At 42.3% G+C, this 18,819-nt stretch overlaps 1 protein-coding gene across 1 annotated transcript in view; it reads left to right on the top strand.

The window, feature by feature from the left end:
- Positions 1-2,710: 2,710 nt before the first annotated feature.
- Positions 2,711-18,819, top strand: part of LOC122928961 (solute carrier family 12 member 2-like) — a 38,314-nt gene continuing 22,205 nt past the window's right edge. Inside the window, exons 1-5 of the mRNA XM_044282316.1 lie at positions 2,711-2,718; positions 2,974-3,053; positions 11,215-11,340; positions 11,877-11,927; positions 15,698-15,820. Of these exons, the coding sequence (XP_044138251.1) occupies positions 2,711-2,718; positions 2,974-3,053; positions 11,215-11,340; positions 11,877-11,927; positions 15,698-15,820 (388 nt within the window). The remainder of the gene's footprint in view (positions 2,719-2,973; positions 3,054-11,214; positions 11,341-11,876; positions 11,928-15,697; positions 15,821-18,819) is intronic.

Raw genomic sequence — 18,819 nt, 5'->3', positions numbered from 1 at the left:
TTGAAGCACGGGGACTGGTACAAACTTTAATATAATCCCCAGTCTACGGAGTACTAACATCAGACACTCTGTATCCACTTATACCTTCAAGATTTATGTATCCAGTATCCCACAGGGATTGGTATAACCCTAACTACACCTTCCAACCGACTGGTCTCATATATGAAGTATTAGTGCTTGTTATTGCTCTACAGAGGACCTCTGCTTACAATATATATACAAGAGGAAATAGTATCCATTGAGGTCGTGTTTGCCAGATATCAAGTGCCCCCCCCACCTATTTATGTATTCACCCTATGAAATTTAATTTTTTTTTGTTTAAAAAAAAATTCTGTTATTGTGTAAAACATAAATAAAATTATAGTTATTGGGTATCGCCGTGTCCGTAAGAACCTGCTCTATAAAAATATCACATGAACTAACCCCTCAGGTGAACCGTAAAAAAAGTTTGTTTTTATATATATCTATTTTTTTTTCTCTTACACATAGAGATATAGATATATATATATTATATATATATATATATATATATATATATTATATATATATATATATATCTATATCTCTCTAATCGGTCACCTTAACATCACAAAAAAGTGTAATACCAAGCGATCAAGAAGCCATATGCACCCTAAAATAGTACCAATCAAACCATCATCTCATAGTGAAAAAAATGAGCCCCTACATAAGACAGTCACCCAAAAAATAAAAATAAACTATGGAGACACTAAAAAAATGCTTTATAATGTAAAACTAAAACAAACAACCAAAAAAAGTTTATTTAATATAATAAAAACTGTTCCAAAACAGCTATTTTTTGTAACCTTGCCTCACAAAAGAATAATAAAGAAGTGTAATAAAGAGCAACCAAAAATCATCTGTACCCTTAAAATAGTACCAACGAAACTGGCACCTTATCCCGTAGTTTCCAAAATGGGGTCATTTTTTGGCAGTTTCTACTCCAGGTCTTCAAATGTGACATGGCAACTTAAAATTATCCCAGTGAAATCTGCCCTCCAAAAACCATATGGCGTTCCTGTCCTTCTGTGCCCTGCAGTGTACAGCAGTTTACAACTACATATGGGGTGTTTCTGTAAACTACAGAATCAGGGCAATAAATATTGAGTTTTGTTTGGATGTTAACCCTTCCTTTGTTACTGGAAAAAAATTATAAAAATTTAAAATCTGCCCAAAAAAGTGAAATTCTGAAATTTCATCTACATTTTCCTTTAAATCTTGTGAAACATCTAAAGGGTTAAGAAAGTTTGTAAAATCAGTTTTGAATACCTTATGGGGTGTAGTTTCTTAAATGGGGCAATTTACGGGTGGTTTCTATTATGTAAGCCTCACAAAGTGTCTTCAGACCTGAACTGCTCCTTAAAAGTGGGTTTTGGAAATTTTCTAAAAATATCAAGATTCATAGCCTTCTAACGTCCCCAAAAGAAAATGTAATTTACAAAATAATCCAAACATGAAGTAGACATATGGGAAATGTAAAGTAATAACTATTTCAGGAGGTATCACTATCTATCTGTTTCAAAAGCAGAGAAATAAAATTTTGAAAATTGCTAATTTTTCCCAATTTTTGGTAAATTTTGTATTTTTTTTATAAATAAAAATGAAATATTTTGACTCAAATTTGCCACGGTCATGAAGTACACAGTGTGCAGAGAAAACGGTCTCAGAATGGCCTGGATAAGTAAAAGCGTTTTAAAGTTATCACCACATAAAGTGACACTGGTCAGATTTGCAGAAAATGGCCTGGTCCTTAAGGTGAAAACGGCAGGGTCTTAAACGGGTTAAGACGATTACCGTCCAGATTTGTATAAATTTTACTTGGTTTTACTACTTTTTAAAAGAATAAAAACCTTTGCAAAAAAACTATTTTCTTTGTATCGCCATAACTTTTGTTAAAAAAAATTCCCATCCACAGAGCTGTATGAGAGCTTGTTTTTTGCGGAATGAAGTAGTTTTGTCTACTTTTTGGGGGGACAAGATAACAAAAAAATTGCAAATCGCATGTTTTTATATTTTATTTTTTCTGTTTTGGCCTACACTGCACAGGAAATTTGTTATATTTTTATACTTATGTTTGTTTTTGTTTGTTTTTGTTAGTTTTTATATGTAAACTTGTTAAAAAAAAATTTTTTTACATAATTTTTAGCCCCCTTAGGGGGCTAGAACCTGTGATCTTCTGATCGCTTGTCTTATAATGGAGACCCATGACAGGCCTGGGAACAGTTGGCATTTCATCATGCAGGATGCTTTATTCTCGTTAGTTCTGACGCCATGGTTACTCCTCTACATACCACATGGCCGTGGGCAAGGTCTATGGTTAGACCGAAAAACACTAGTGTTCGCCTATAATTTTGTCTGTTTTGGAGTGCCTTTAATAAAACAAAGACATACTCAAGCATCATTTGAGTGCTGTGGTATTCTTATACATTTATGTGGTAACCTTCAGCAGGCCCTAGGCTGCCGTGGTGACCACTTAGAGCCTCACACTGCATTTTACTACAGGGGGCTGATCAGAAGACAGAGCCCCCTCCCTCTGCCTAATTCCACAGATGCTGCGATTACTATTGCCTGTGGCATGTGAGGGGTTAAATGACTGGGTTCAGCGTCGCTGCCGTACAGCTGGCCTCCGCTATGTATAGAGCAGGCTCAGCATAGCAGCCCACTCCCAGCATACAGTCCCTTACACATTATCATGTACATGTACGTGATAATGCTTGAAGGGGTTAATATCCACCTGGACATCCACTAACAGTTAGTCCATCCAGTTGGATAAAACGGTACCCTTTCATTTTTCTGTACCCGCGCTCTGTTGGAGGCATCAGTAATGCAGCAAGAAGGTCTACTGTGGCCGAATGAGTAGTTCGTGTAAAGATATTAACAAAACGAGCCGAGTGCATTGTACTTACTCCAAACGTATTTTAAACCTTTTGTTTTTTTTCCATTTCTTTGCTGCAGTGATGCTTTTGATTTCCAGTATGGTGTAGTTGTGATTCGTCTGAGAGAAGGTCTAGATATTTCTCATCTCCAAGGTCAAGGTATGGAAGTCTGATATGTGATAAACCAAGTACACTGTACAGAAATTATCCACAGGCCGTTAGGATAGAGAAGTTCTTGTTAGGCCCTGTCCACGTTAACAGTAATGGCCTCCATTTAATGTATACTTTGGGAAAAGCTCCCGACGTGTACCTTTTTAATGGAGGTCTGTGACATATTCCACTGTCTAGTGATACAGTGGGTTATATTACCCATAGAGTCCGATTGTACGAAAAAAAATGAATATCGCGTGGTATGCTTTTATTTATTACTGCTGTTATATAGAATGTAGAAGACTATGGCAAAATTCCATACATGCCTAACAAGCGGCCAGTGACGGGGAACGCCCATTACCCATCATTGCCCAGCGATATCGCCTGTCTGAATTGACGAGACTGGTATAAATGTTTGGTCCACCAGCTTGAGAGAGGCTGCTGGCATGATCTGAACAGGACCTTAAAAATATTCTGGGATCTCTTCCTTTTTTTTTTTTTATGCTTGTTTACACCTTATATTATAACCTGGCTGCGGCTATGTGATGACTAAAACATACATGCAAAAGAGGACCATATAAAAAAAAAAAATGTGATCTCGACTCTATTAGGGTCCATTCACACGTCCGCAATTTCGTTCCGCATTTTGCGGAACGGAATTGCAGACCCATTCATTTTTATGGGGCAGCACCGTGTGCTGCCCGGATACGGAATTGCGGACCTGCACTTCCGGGTCTGCAATCCCGTTCTCGAAAAAAATAGAACATGTCCTATTCTTGTCTGCAATTGTGGACAAGAATAGGCATATTCTATTTGTGCTGGCAAATGCGGAACGCACATTGCCGCTGTCCGTGTTTTGCGGATCCACAAAACACACACGGATGTGTGAATGGACCCTTATCCATCGTTTCAGCTCCTATTCATCAGTGATAAATTCTTGGGGCATCTCATGGCTTAAACGTTTGTTCAGTTCTCCCTTCCCTCCAGCAAATACCATGTTTATGACTTGATCAAATAGCTGCTAGAAACTTTCCTAATGTCTTGACATGTAGAGACAAGAATACCACAAAGATCATGACGGGGATGTCAGACGGAGGTGTGACAGGACGTGCTCTCATTGAAGGGTTTTCACCACGCCCTTCTGGCGTAGGACTGTACGACAGCAGCAGAGCGGAGGGTTACTCATTGCAGGGCAGGGTGGAATTGGTTCACAAAGACTTTGCTGACTGACAGCACAAACTGTAAATGTTACCTTCTCTCTCTAACGAGTAGACAATGGCGGGAATGTGTGACGTGGCAGATATGTTCGCCTACCCTTTCACTGCCGTGTGTCCTCAGCTGTTTGTGCTAAGCGTCTACATGGTGAAACTATGTGCACTGTAGAAGTACATATGAAAGTGTTACAAGTGTTCTAAGTATTCTGACGTCAAAAACATTCCACACAATTAAGCCAAATGTAATACGGCATACGTTCAGATGTGGTGCGAATGTATTAAAGGGGTCTACACATGGGTCCGGAGAGCTCCAGATTATCTTCAGCCTGGCAGGTGTGTCCTTTCTGCCACAGCACTCTCCCTCTAACAGAACATATAAATGGTGGCAGGTGAAGATCAAAACTGAGTGTATGTGACGGCCCAAAAAATAAGGAAAAGAGCAAAACTGCAGGTGGCACTGTATAGATACATTTACTCACTGGTTATAAAATTATTAATTGCATGCAATTACAAAAGTATTCAGATCCAGGTGCTGGTTTGAAAAATGTAGAATGTGTTCTGTGATACAACCCTTTTAAAATGGCTGCAGGTGGAGAGTCACGGGACTAGTCTTTCTGCCTCACCTGTCATCAGCGCCTGCGCAGGTTCTGTACGCCGGTAATCTCACAGACACAGTGGAGGATGCTGAGTGAATTTTCTGGTCACATGCCCCTCCATCAGCAGTCACCATATTCACCTATAACACAGATTTTATTAACGTGACAAACCTATTTAATGACACACTAACACTTTTCCAGTGCAGAGGCACCTTTCTGAGAGGCTTCATTTCCCAGCTCTGTAGACATGTGGCTGGGGGTCATTTGCACCGCTCTGGCCAGTCACTGGACTCAGTTGTGATGTGTCCATCAGCGGCACGTAACCCAGCAGTGATTGGCCACAGCTGTGCACATGATCCCGTCTGCAAGTGTACAGACCAAGAACCGGAAGCATCTTGGAGAGGAGCCTTCTGTGCTGGAACCAATAGGATTGGAGGAGGCAAGTGGGTTTTTGGTTTTGTTTTCTAAAGCTGGAATAACCCTCTTAGGTTGTGTTGAAGATTTAGAGGGGTTGTCTCATAAACACAACCTCCATCCGTAGGCCCTATTTTGCCATCTATGTTCCCGACCAGAGATCTTATCTGTATGACCTGCTCCAGTTCTGGTGGATTCAAGCCTTCTTTGTATTACATGAGCAGCCATTATCTGCTGCTTCACAGGGGTGCTAGAAGGAGGGCCCACGGCCATAAGCTAAACTCCTCAGCATCTGCTTTTTGAAAGGGGTTGTCTCTGATGAGAGGCAGTCTTGTCAGAAATGAAAAGAACTTGGCAGAGAGATTGTCCTTTTTTCTGTGTATGCATAAGCATAAACCCTTAGGGTGAGTTCACAAGGGAAACTACAGTGCTGAGATGAGTGGGAAAATGGAATATCCTGTGACAGTTTAGTTTTACGTGAACAGGGACTTGTTCACTGGGGAAGTTTGTCGTTTTCTGTGTTATTTTTTATTTTTTGCACAAACTTAGTTGGTAATTACTCTAAGATATTTACTTACATGTCACTGCACAGGAGGCTCTGGGGATTGCTCTCTGCGGATAGCTGAGGTATCCATAATATGGGGACCCTAATGCTGGCTCCCCTGAGGTTTAAATACCACCTGCACTTACCCCTCCTGTTGCCGCCAGGCTTCTGTTCTTCCTTCCAGGACTCATACTAGGAGAGTCAAATTACGTCAGACGCCCTGCGCCGCGTGCGCAGTCCCGGTGTCTGTTAGTGAGGAGTAGGAAGCCTGGTGCCCACAGCCCCTCCGGGGTTACGGCAACCAACTCCCCAGCCCACGGCCTACTTGGACTCTACCTTTCTATAGCCACTTGGCCATCAGGTACTGGAGGGGCTGGGGAAACAGCTAAGGGACCCCCAGTTTAGAGGGTTTTAGCATGGCACCTTAGCGGGAGAGGGAAGAAAAGGAACATGCCCCCTGATCCAACCCGTGCCAGTATCCAGGTTCAGGGAACCCTCTCTGTCCCCTCTCTGAACCTCTTTGTTCCTGTCCCAATAGTGGGCGGGGAGACCTTCTCCATGTGGGGCTGTCATGGAGGATGTCCTGGAAAAAATGTGTCCGTTTGGTCCCCGTGCATTCTGAATGGAAAGAGATCTGTTCAGGATGTCTTCAGTTCCAGCAGAATTCTGTTTTGTGACCGGATACAAAACCGCTGCAAGATGCGGTTTTGTGTCTGTTCATAAAAACAGAAGAAAAAAACAGATCCGGCACTCAAAACAATATGTTAATGGTGACGGATGTGATTTTTAGGAGCCTAAAAAAACCGGATCAGTCACCAACTGACTTTCAATGCATTTACTGAAGGATCCCTTTTTTCCTTTTTTTTTTTTTTCCCAGTTGTGATTTCACACAACCGCATCCTAATGGATCAGATGCATCCTGATGTGCAAAATCAAAATGGATCCATTTAATTAATCTACCGAATCTCAATACCGGAATTAACTATGCAAGTGTGAAAGTAGCCTTACCCAGCTTTTTAGTGACTTGCGTTTTTAGTTTTTTTTTGCAAGACAATTGATAATGAAAACTGGTTGCATATGTGGAATCTAGGCCTACAGCTGTTTAAGAGAAAAGCCCCTTTACACATTTATAGTTCTATGGCATTTTCTTTTATTCCTGGCAAATAGTTATCCACTGGGATTTCTTTACGAGCAGCTGCATCTGTGGCTTATTTATAGATGAATGAAATACCACAGGAAAGACTAGTTTCCGGCTAGAATAGCTATTGTGTGTGTTCAAAAGGCTGCAGTGACCGTTTTATGGGCGTGATATGATGTAGAAACCATGCAAGTTTTTCCCTATAGCTATCATTGTCTGATCTGGACGACTGTGCCTGCTTTTCCAGGAAGACGTTTGATGATTCACTTATTATTCTGCTACGTGTTTGTCTCCTAAATCGGGCCTACAAAGAGCAACTTGTGCGACTTCGTGTTTCAGTGTTTCTGCACTGCTCAGATTATTTGTGGTCACACTGTTCTATGGATTTGGTGTCCTCAACATCACATAAAAAATGGCAGAAAAGTCTAGTTAGGCCCCATTCACATGACCATGGACCGCCGTGCCAGTGTTGCTGACCGCCAACTGTGGGTCTGCAAAACACTGGCACTGACCGTGTAAACGCCACATCCCAGTGTGGACCCAATGACTTCAATGGGTCAGCGATCTGTAAGATCTTTTCCCTTTTGCGGCACGGACCCCGAAACATCTTCTTGAAGTCAATGGGTCCGCACTGCGATTCAGACTTCACACTGCTGGTGCGGTTTGAAGTCTGAAACAAGGGCACAAGGGTCGTATATATATATATATATGTGTGTGTGTGTGTGTGTGTGTGTGTATGTGTGTATATATATATATATATATATATATATATATATATTAGTGTGTGACACTAGCATCACACTGTCTCAGTGGAGCTCCCAATCTAAATAGTTTACTTGTCATTTTAATTCTGCCTGTGATTATAATGCAATAACTGCTGGAAAAAAAGGCTGTAGAACAAGACCTTTCAGCCATTTATAAGGCTCAGTGGGCAGTGTGTAAGCTGCAAAATTTGAGAATTTCTTTATGAAAATTCAGCATCTTGCTGACTCACCTTTGTGTCAACTAAGCACATGTGGCATTGGCAATCACTTCTCCAAGATGCTCTCTATAAGCTCTAATAAGGCACTTTCATATATTATTGATGTTACTGCCTTCTTGGTGGTGATAGTTGTTTCTCCATAGGCCTAGTCTTAACATATGATTTGCAGCATTCTTTCCATGCCAAGGAGGCTGAGATAGAGCTGTGACTTTGTCATGGCAGACATAGAGCTAAAATACCTACCATCCATTTTTCAAGAAGCCCATATGGGATATAAAAAAAAATATTGCAGGTCTCATTATTGAAATTGCAGCATCAAGAAGGACAAGCTATAAGGTTATGCAAATTGAGGAAGTAGCAGGATTTTCTTACATTTGCAGATCGGATTTTCAAGGACCTTTCTCCAATTTGTGGCATGTGAGAGGGGCATAAAAGCGAGATTGAAAGAAACGTTTTTTTTTTGTTTTTTTTTGCCACATGATCTGATTCTTGAGGTTTTGGCCTAGGCAAGTAGCGATAAACCAAGGGTCTCTCGGCTCAAGGATTCTGTCCCTATCAATTTGCAATAACTGGCACGACAGCAAACAGGAGGCACTGCATTATCACCCCACACGACATGATCAGATTTTTGAGGTTTCAAACAGTGTGGGGTGATGATGCTGTGCCTCCTGTTTCCTGACGTGCCAGTTATCGCAAACTGATAGGGACAGAATCCTTGAGATGAGAGACCTTGGTTTATCGCTACTTGCCTAGGCCAAGATGTCGGCACTCTTCATCATTGCATGTCCAGGTGGTTGGGAGAAAAATGGCAAACTGGAATGACAGCAAAATGTGCACCGAGGAGAACCTCTGCACGAATTGATCAAGAATGGAGCGTAGTCATCCATTGTATACTGCAAATGAAATTGGATGTCACATGCCAAGCCTGGGGCAGCAAACAGAGTCTGCACAAACCATCAAAAGACGTTTGCACTACATTTAAAAAACGAGACAGAAGTCCAGTTACAGGTGTTCCACTGACTTCACGCCACAACTCTCAAAGGCTATCAAGGTAGCACAGTAAGTCGGCAATGGAGGTCTATCCTTTTCAGTGATGAGTCACAGTTTTGACTCGAATGCAATGATGGCTAAAGATTGGTATGGAGGCCATGTGGGCAACACCATGAAGAAAGCAATGTCACGCCGGTCCTTACACCCAGGATTATGGTGTATGGTGGCATGATGTACGGTAGATAGACCCCACTAAGTCTTCATTTGATGTACACTAACAGCTCGGCTTTAAAGTTATTTGATCGTGGAATTAGTGGTGTGGCCATTTATCCATAGTGTTCCTGTAGAAATTTTTCAACAGGACAACGCCAGGGGTCGTTTTACTGCCTTTGTGTCTTAAACATGTGATCATGACTGCAGCGCCTCCAGGCTTCATTGGTATGCAATTGTAAAGGGATCTGCGAACAATGGATCTTGATGATTTGTGTGCCCAGTTGCATTCAGCATGGAAGAACATTCTTCAGGCAACTATTAATAACATCACCAATAGCATGCCAAGTTGTGGAAGTGTGTGATTGATTTATTTTTATTTTATTTTTATTTTCCGGCTTGCACTCATACTCAATACTGAATAAATAAAGATGTTTTTAATTTTATTTTTTATCATTTACTTATCATTAACATGTCTGTTGATCCTGTGATTTCCATAATTCCACAACTTTTCCTTCTTGGTGTTGCAATTTCAATGTTATGTTTGACATTGGGACCGTTTTGAATTGACATATGAGCCTGAACCTTGTCAGACACCATTCCCGGACAGACTGGTTTCAGTTGGCTGCTTATTATGGTACTGTCACTAGAAATGTGATTATATAGGGAGGTTATTTCTTGGAGATGGATAATTGGTTATTCTATCACTAGACATAAAGTAGGCCATGCTTATGTATTCACTTAATGGGCCGAGGATACGGCATTTATGAGGATGCACCAAGACATGAGTAGAGAGATTGATGACTCACAGCCTGCACATTATGTAGTAGAATTTCCTGCAGGAATATTTCTCTTTACCAGCCTAATTTATAGCTCAGGAGGAGAAGAAAAGAATTTCCTGTTGGTTAGTGTTGGTATGCGAATAGAATCTCTCCTTGGTTTTTTTTTTCATTGTCTTTTTTTCTTCAGAAAGTGCAGGATATTGTTCCCCCTGCAAATCTATACTAAGGAAGGTTTATCTTATCTGTCGATCTAAGGCTACTTTCACAGTCGCATTTTGGCTTTCCATTTGTGAGATCCGTTCAGGGCTCTCACAAGCGGTCCAAAACGGATCAGTTTTGCCCTAATGCATTCTGAATGGAAAGAATCTGCTCAGAATGCATCAGTTTGCCTCCGTTCAGTAAACATTCCACTCTGGAGGCAGACACGAAAACACTGCCTGCGGCGTTTTGCTGTCCGCCTGACTAAGCGGAACCAAAGGGATCCGTCCTGGCACACAATGTAAGTCAATAGGGTCAGATCCGTTTTCTCTGACACAATCTGGCACAATAGAAAACGGATCCGTCCCCCATTGACTTTCAATGGTGTTCAAGACAGATCCGTTATGGCTATATAAGACATAATACAACCGGATCCGTTCATGACGGATACATGCGGTTGTATTATTGTAACGGAAGCGTTTTTGCAGATCCATGACGGATCCGCAAACAACGCTAGTGTGAAAGTAGCCTTAGACACCTACCCATTTCACAATCCTTGGCGATAATGTAACCAGACTGGTTGAACTTTGCTCTTTGCACGACTTTTAGTGCAGATGAACACACCATGTCGAGATCAGGGGCAGAATGTGTGACTATTTTAGCTCCTGCTATGCTCTGGTTTGTCCTGGGAGCATTTTTTAATTGAAATCTTAATTACTACAAATCTCTTTAGCTTGTCTGAGTGGAAATCAATGGTGTCTGGTCAATAGCTGCCTGAGTCTGTGGATGTCATCGTGGCTTCAGAACGCAGTGGCCCAGATTTTATTCCAAACTTGCACCAAGTTGGGGATTTACTAATCTCTACTGCATCTGCTATGGTAGTAGTGCGTACATTGTTAGTATGTATGAAGGAAAAATATAGGCCTGTTAGTAGAAAGGTTTGTGGTGTTTCAGACCTCGGATAAATGGGAAAGCAGAAGGTTCTATTTTCCTTTTGTAGGCACTTTATTTACTTCTCATCTGATGTCAATGGGGGTCACTCGGATTTAACAAAGTCCTCTTTACTTATTCAAGCTCATGTGGTGTTTCTTTTCTTCTCCAGAGGAGCTGCTGTCATCACAAGAGAAGTCTCCAGGCACCAAAGATGTAGTGGTGAACGTAGACTATAGTAAAAAGGCAGAGTCTTCAAAGCCTTTCTCCAGTGACACCAGTCCAGTGATGAGGAAAGGTATAAATCACATTGGAACCATTTTATGCTTTATTTTTGATGGGTTTATCCAAATTCTGTGGGAACTGTGGTGGAAAATTAGCAGGTACACAGCTAATATTCTACAGAAAACATGACATAAAGTTTTGCTATTCCACGAGTCTTATTATCTATTAAACCAATTCTAGTTGTTTGGCAATCCCCATCCCTTTTGGGATCAGTACCAGGCTAAGAGGGAATAGTTTCTAGAACATCAGTATTTCCACACTTGGGTCAGAACACTCTTCTGATCTGTAGTTGTGTAATGTTGACTTGTAGCACCAGCCCAGAAAATGAGTCCTTGCTGTTCAGTCAATCATTTCGTTTTCATCTGTACATTGTAGAAAAATGTGATTCAGACATTTGCTACAGTACCTGTATGTTTTGGTTAGTGCAGTAGCCTTTATGTTGTGTGCTTTATTTAAATTTTTATTTTTTTTAGTTGTTTTCTCATAATTTCCACTGACTGTTAACACAATTAACATTGACTTTCATGTTTCTTTTTAAATAATATCCAGATGAGGAAGACGATGGAAAGGCACAAACTACACAACCTCTGTTGAAAAAAGGCAGGCATTATCATATTTTTTTTTTTTTTGTGCCATCCTTAATTTTGTCTTTGGTTCTTTTCCAGCTTCCTTCTTTTTTGTACTGTCTTGTTTCTTTCATCTTTCCTTTTCTGATCATGAAATACCGTAGAGGCTAAAACATACCTGATGTACAAAAGGCCCTTAAAAATACATCTAGAGACTTATCCACTGAATAGCTAATCAATGTATGATTGCCGGGACACCCGTGATCACTAGAACAGGGGTTGAGTGTTTTCCATCAGTCCCTTACACTTTAAAAGGAGCCTGAATGCATGACCACCAGTCCATTCAACTTCTCCTTGCCACAGAAATGGGGGACTGGAGATCTTTGTTCTATTGACCGTGAGGTCCCAGCAGAGAGACCCCCAGCAATCGTACATTTATTACCAAATGTTATTTGTGGGAAATAGATTTGGGAAGAATCTTTAATGCTCTGTAACTCCTTAATCTTGAACTGTTCTTTTTCCAGCTTATAGTTCTTCCACTCTTTCTAACTTTTGTGTGACTTTCTGTGAGAAGGCTTATCTTCAGACATTCTCATGTTATTTGTGTCATTTATACTGCAAGCAAGTTGAATTTGATATCTTTTGTATAATTCATGCTTGTTTCAACTAGATTTGAAATTCTTCACATCTAAGTTACTTCAAAAAGACTGAACATGTATATAACTATGAGGACTTGTGTGGGCGTATTATTTACTGTATATATAGCGCCAGCTTAGGCTTGTTTCACATTTGTGTGCACGCAGAGGTATTTTTCCGGTCGCTCTTCGGCATATTTGTTGGGTTGTGGCTGGCAGGGTTCACCTGCCCCCATTATAGTGAATGGGGCCGGACGGAATGCTGGCAGCGCGTGGCTGCGCCCGGCAGGGACGGATCTGACAGTGTGAAATAAGCCTTATTCTACAGCGCTGTACAGAGATTGTCTTGGCTTACATTGATCACTGTCCACACTAAGCGAATCATTCTCCATTTCATTTAACCTACTGGTTACAGCTTAGGGGGAGGTACTGGTGCTCCTTTTAAAGAGGTTGTCTCACGTCAGCAAATGGCATTAATCACGTACACATGACTACTCAATCTCATTATACCCTGTGCGTATCCATTGTTGCAGCAGTGGTGGTCGTGCTTGCACACTATAGGAAAAAGTTCCAGGCCTGTGCGCTTTCCCGTGGTACCAGCCACTAGGGAGGCTGGTGCCTTTTTCTATAGTGTGCAAGTACATCCACCACTGCTGGATTTCAGGGTGGTCATAACCCCTGGAAAAGAGCAGTGTATAATGTGATGGAAAAATGAATCAAGCCAGTAAAGGAGGCAATATGGACAATCACAATTCATTAGGAAGTTGCTTGTATTAACTTTCTCTACATGATAAATGTCATTTGCTGAAGTGACAAAACTCCTTTAACATTACCAACTGGGTATGGAGACTTAGTAGCAATGCCCCATTGGAAAATAATATGCACAGAGGTATCTCCCAAAGAAAGAGACCCATCTTTTATGTAGGAAACCTGAACTGACTCGTGCAAACATGGGGAGGATATCCAAACTCCTTGTAGATATTACCCTTGGGTGGATTTTGATCCAGCTCTGCAATGCAACATTGCTAACCAGTAAGCTGTGGTGCTGCCCATCTCTAAGGGATGTCATCAGAAAAGGTAACTCTATAGCCATTACCTACGAAAGTTCAATAGAGCTGAACTGCAATACCAGACGCAGCGCACGGACAGGTTTTAGCAACGTATCTGAAAGAAAGCAGCCATGTGTTTCTAATTCTGTACAGAGAATTAAAAGGGCATCTGTCACCAGTTTTATGCTGTCCTAGTGGTGGCCACCATTATCAATTATCTTTGGGAACTGAATGATCAGCACTTGTTCCTGGTAATCTTAAAAGAACTGCTGGCCTTAGAAACATCTTCAAGTGATTCCTAATATAATGCTTAAAGGGAATATGTCATCAGTTTTATGCTGCCTTATAATAACAGGGCAATAAACTGGCGACAGACTCTGATTGAAATGCCGGGTCACTTACTCATTTTAGTCCAGTCATTTTATGAAAATACCTGGTGAGAGCTGCACCTCCCCTTCCATTAACAGTGTCTATGCGGCAGGAGCTCAAAAATATGAGGACTCCCAAGCTGGTGCCCTGTATTAAGCAGACTCCAACTTTCCACTCCCAATGGAGCTGTTCAATAAGGATTTTAATGAGAACCTGGCACCACGAAAATGCATGAAAATTAAGCAGCATGTTATAGAGGAGGAGCAGAGTGACTGACGGCTATCTTTGTATGCACCGACCTAGAGGAAGGCTGTCAATCACTGATGGGATCTCCTCCTTGAGGTCAAAGCCCAGAATGAGCATACATTAGAGGGAACCTCTTTTTTTTTTTTTTTTTTTTTTTTTTTTTAACACAATAAAAGCACACAGAGCTATGGGGACTGGGTATTGCGGATGTGCTAGCGGCCATCTAGCAACCCATGTCCTCAGCTCCAGGTTAGGCTACTTTTACACTTGCAGCAGAGTGAATACGGCAAGCAGTTCCGTCGCCGGAACTGCCTGCAGGATCCGGAAAAACGTATGCCAACTGATGGCTTTTGTAAGACTGATCAGGATCCTGATCAGTCTTGGAAAAAAAAGGTATTGAAATGCCGGATATCTCTTTCCGGCATTTTTTTTATTTTTTTCACCCTATTTTTCTGCGCATGCGCAGACTGGAAGGACGGATCCGGCATTCCGGTATTTTGAATGCCGTATCCGGCACTAATACATTCCTATGGAAAAAAATGCCAGATCCGGCATTCAGGCAAGTCTTCCGTTTTTTGGGCCGGAGATAAAACCGTAGCATGCTGCGGTTTTATCTTTTGCCTGATCAGTCAAGAAGACTGAACTGAAGACATCCTGATGCATCCTGAACGGATTGCTCTCCATTCAGACTGAATAGGGATATAACTGATCGGTTCTTTTCCAGCATTGAGCCCTTTGATGGAACTCGGTGCCGGAAAAGAAAACCGCTAGTGTGAAAGTACCCTTATATAGAGCCTTTTCCCATACAACTATATATTATTCTGTTCAGCTCATTCTGCTATGTAATATAACTGCAGCCCATGTTCAACATGACTGATTTTGTTAAAGAAAATAACTGGGCCCAAAAAATTGTAAGTGACACTGCAGTCAGGGTCTTTCTCATCCGTTTATGCTGCCCTCAGAGCATCAGAAAACTGGTGGCAGATTCCCTTAATGTCATATGTTAGGAAACTCTTGAAGATGATACAGTTCTTCTAAGGTTATGAGTTAATTGCTGATAATTCAGTTCCCTAGCATAATCGATAAAGGCGGCTACCACCATTAGAATTACTAATGCTCCTGGAACCTACCAGTATGTCTACACAATCCATTAGCTGATGAAGCTGACTATTTGCAGTCACATCAGCTGCACTCATCCTCCAGAACTGTTATAGTATTAAACTGCTTTTATTTAGCCAGTGCTGAAGGGTAGCGGATTCCAGATGATGGTAGGAAATGTAGATTGTCGTCTTGGAGAACAATTCTGTGTCCAGCTGGCTCGACTGACCTTCTAAAGTAGAAAAGCCTTTAATATGGCTGCTTATTTGTCAACCTTCTGGCTAGGTCAAGATGTATGACGGATGGTGTGATCGAAAAAAATTTTCCCCAAAATGTTACTCCTTTTTTAAATAGATCTCTGCATACAACGTTATTCGACGTTATTAAAATGTTGCTTCTTTCTGCAGACTCTAAAGGTCAAGGCGTTGCTCTGAACTCTGCAGACCAGAGACTTTTGGATGCCAGCTTGCAGTTCCAGAAGACGCAAGGCAAAAGCACTATTGATGTGTGGTGGCTCTTTGATGATGGAGGTAGTGCCAGTCATATGGACTATACACCAAAATGACTATGCTGTTATTATAATATTATTGTCAGACAACACAAAGATGTTTGCTGTAGGCTAGGACTGCACGGCTACCCTGGCCATGCGACAGTAAGTCCCACAGCTATGACGTATTGTCTAAGGAGTATTATCACGGTTTAGTATTTGCAACACCCATTATACAGAAAAAAAATACTAAGTCTAGACTGATAAAATTGCATGTAACCTGCAATCAAAAATCCAGCAGGTTTGAATGTTTTGGGACCTGTCATGTCAAACATGGTCAAATTCAAAATCCGCACTTGCGATGTCGTAATACTAAAGTTGCCATATTGCCCTAGATTTACCAGATTCTATTGTATGTACTTGTGTACATTACTGTAAATCATATACAGGTGATCGCTTCTCTCCCCTCATTCTAGAGATCGTCGGGAGTCTCGGTGCTCATACCCCCACTGATCAAAACTTTTGATATGCCCCTGTAACACCTCAAACGTTTTCTGAAAGCGCAGTGACCCTTTAATGCTCAGCAGGCTTTGTAGATCTTGGCCCTGGAACAAATAGTCCAGTGGGGAAGTTATCTGCTGCTGATGACCATTTGGTTTATATTCAGCCGCTGTGCAGTTTTGACCTTCTTTACAATGTTACTCCCTGAGGATAAATTTGACTGCTTTTGTCGATTTGAAGCTGGAGTCTTTCTGTGCTTCCTAGCATAGGCTATGAAGCTTGTGCATAAAATTGATTTTTTGTTTTTATGCAATCTCTTTTGGTCAGTGCTGTCAAGTGGAGGAAGGCTTGAGTCATGTCAGTTTTATAATTGTGTGGCAAAAACTGTAGTTACATTCCTGTTACACGTTGAGTGGTAGTCAGCCAAACTACCGGGATGTCACTGCGGATGCATGCCTACAGGCGGTGTGTATACAGGGGAAACTTGAAGAATACCGTGCAAAGTTCATTTATTTCAGTAATGCAACTTAAAAGGTGAAACTAACATATGAGCGACTCATTACATGCAAAGCGAGATATTTCAACTCTTTATTTGTTATAATTTGGATGAGGTCCAACTCCTGGCTGATCAGCTGTTTGAAGAGGCCACAGCACTCTGGTGGCCATCGTGGCCTCTTTCTAGGCTAGTGATATCATATTTATCGGTTACATGACCTATTGGTAACTCAGTCCCATAGACGTGAACGGGCCTGGGGCTGTGATACAATGTACGCTGCAGCACTCACAGCCATGGCCTCCTAAAACAGCTGATCTGTGAGGGTGCCGGATGTCAAACTCCCATTTATCGAATATTCTTGGCCTATCCTATATATGAATACTATATTGCAAGATAACATTTCTATTAACCTCTTCAGGACACATGACGTACCGGTACGTCATGATGCCCTGGTACTTAAAGGGGTTGTCCCACTTTGCTTTTTTAATCTTATCAGCAGTAGATGTCCTGATAACTTCCTGGTTCTCAGGCAGTTGAGTGAAGGCCACGCCTCCTCATGACTCACCCTGCGTGCTCGTTCATGTGTATGAGGTCATCCACATGGAGCCGTATGTGAGGTCCCGCCCCCCCCCCAGTATAATAAACATTGAGTGCGGCCCCCCCCCCCCAGTATAATATACATTTAGTGCGCCCCCCCCCCCCCAGTATAATATACATTCAGTGCGGCCACCCCCCCCCCAGTATAATATACATTCAGTGCGGCCACCCCCCCCCCAGTATAATATACATTCAGTGCGGCCACCCCCCCCCCCAGTATAATATACATTCAGTGCGGCCACCCCCCCCCCCAGTATAATATACATTCAGTGCGGCCACCCCCCCCAGTATAATATACATTCAGTGCGGCCACCCCCCCCCCAGTATAATATACATTCAGTGCGGACCCCCCCAGTATAATATACATTGGTGGCGCAGTGGGAAGTGCCAATGAGGGTTAAAAAAATAAATAAAAAATTAACTCACCTCCTCCAATTGTTCGCGCAGCTGCCGGTCTCCTGTTCTATCTTTAGGACCTGTGAAAGGACCTTTGGTGACATCACTGTGGTCATCACATGGTACATCATATGATCCATCACCATGGTAATGGACCATGTGATTAGCTCAGTGACGTCACCAAAGGTCCTTTCACAGGTCCTAAAGATAGAACAGGAGACCGGCAGCTGCGCGAACAATTGGAGGAGGTGAGTTAATTTTTTATTTATTTTTTTAACCCTCATTGGCACTTCCCACTGCGCCACCAATGTATATTATACTGGGGGGGTCCGCACTGAATGTATATTATACTGGGGGGGGGGTGGCCGCACTGAATGTATATTATACTGGGGGGGGTGGCCGCACTGAATGTATATTATACTGGGGGGGGGGGGTGGCCGCACTGAATGTATATTATACTGGGGGGGGGGGGGGTGGCCGCACTGAATGTATATTATACTGGGGGGGGGGGGGCGCACTGCGCCACCAATGTTAATACAAATGCAGGAGGTGGGTGCCGGAGTGAAATAGCCGGCACCCGACCTCTATGATAGGGGGCTGCGATCAGCGGCAGTTAACCCCTAAGGTCCCGCTCCCTGTCATAGAGGTCGGGTGCCGGCTATTTGATTCCGGCACCCGCCTGCTGTATTTGCGCATGCGCGGGCGTGCGCGTACTTGTAGGAATGGAGAGGCGGCCCGAGTACTTGTTCAGCCGTTGTGCGCAGGCGCGGCACAGCGATGCGGCCGGACGAAAGAGGCCGTATCCATGGGATACAGAAAACAACAAAGGAATCGCTTTACATGATTTTTTGAATGAAAGGTAGCTTTTGGATAATAACATGGATAGGAAGATATGTTGTGTGGGGGTAAATAGATTAGATAAAACCTATTTTATGAAGTGGGACAACCCCTTTAAGGACACATGACGTACCGGTACGTCATGTGTTGTTCCGATCACTGCCGCCCGGCTGGCAGTGATCGGAACAAGGTGCCTGCACAAATCATTGAGCAGG

The sequence above is a fragment of the Bufo gargarizans genome, chromosome 1 (assembly GCF_014858855.1).
Source record: "Bufo gargarizans isolate SCDJY-AF-19 chromosome 1, ASM1485885v1, whole genome shotgun sequence".
Lineage (NCBI taxonomy): Eukaryota > Metazoa > Chordata > Amphibia > Anura > Bufonidae > Bufo > Bufo gargarizans.
This window is presented reverse-complemented; position numbering and strand designations above follow the sequence as displayed.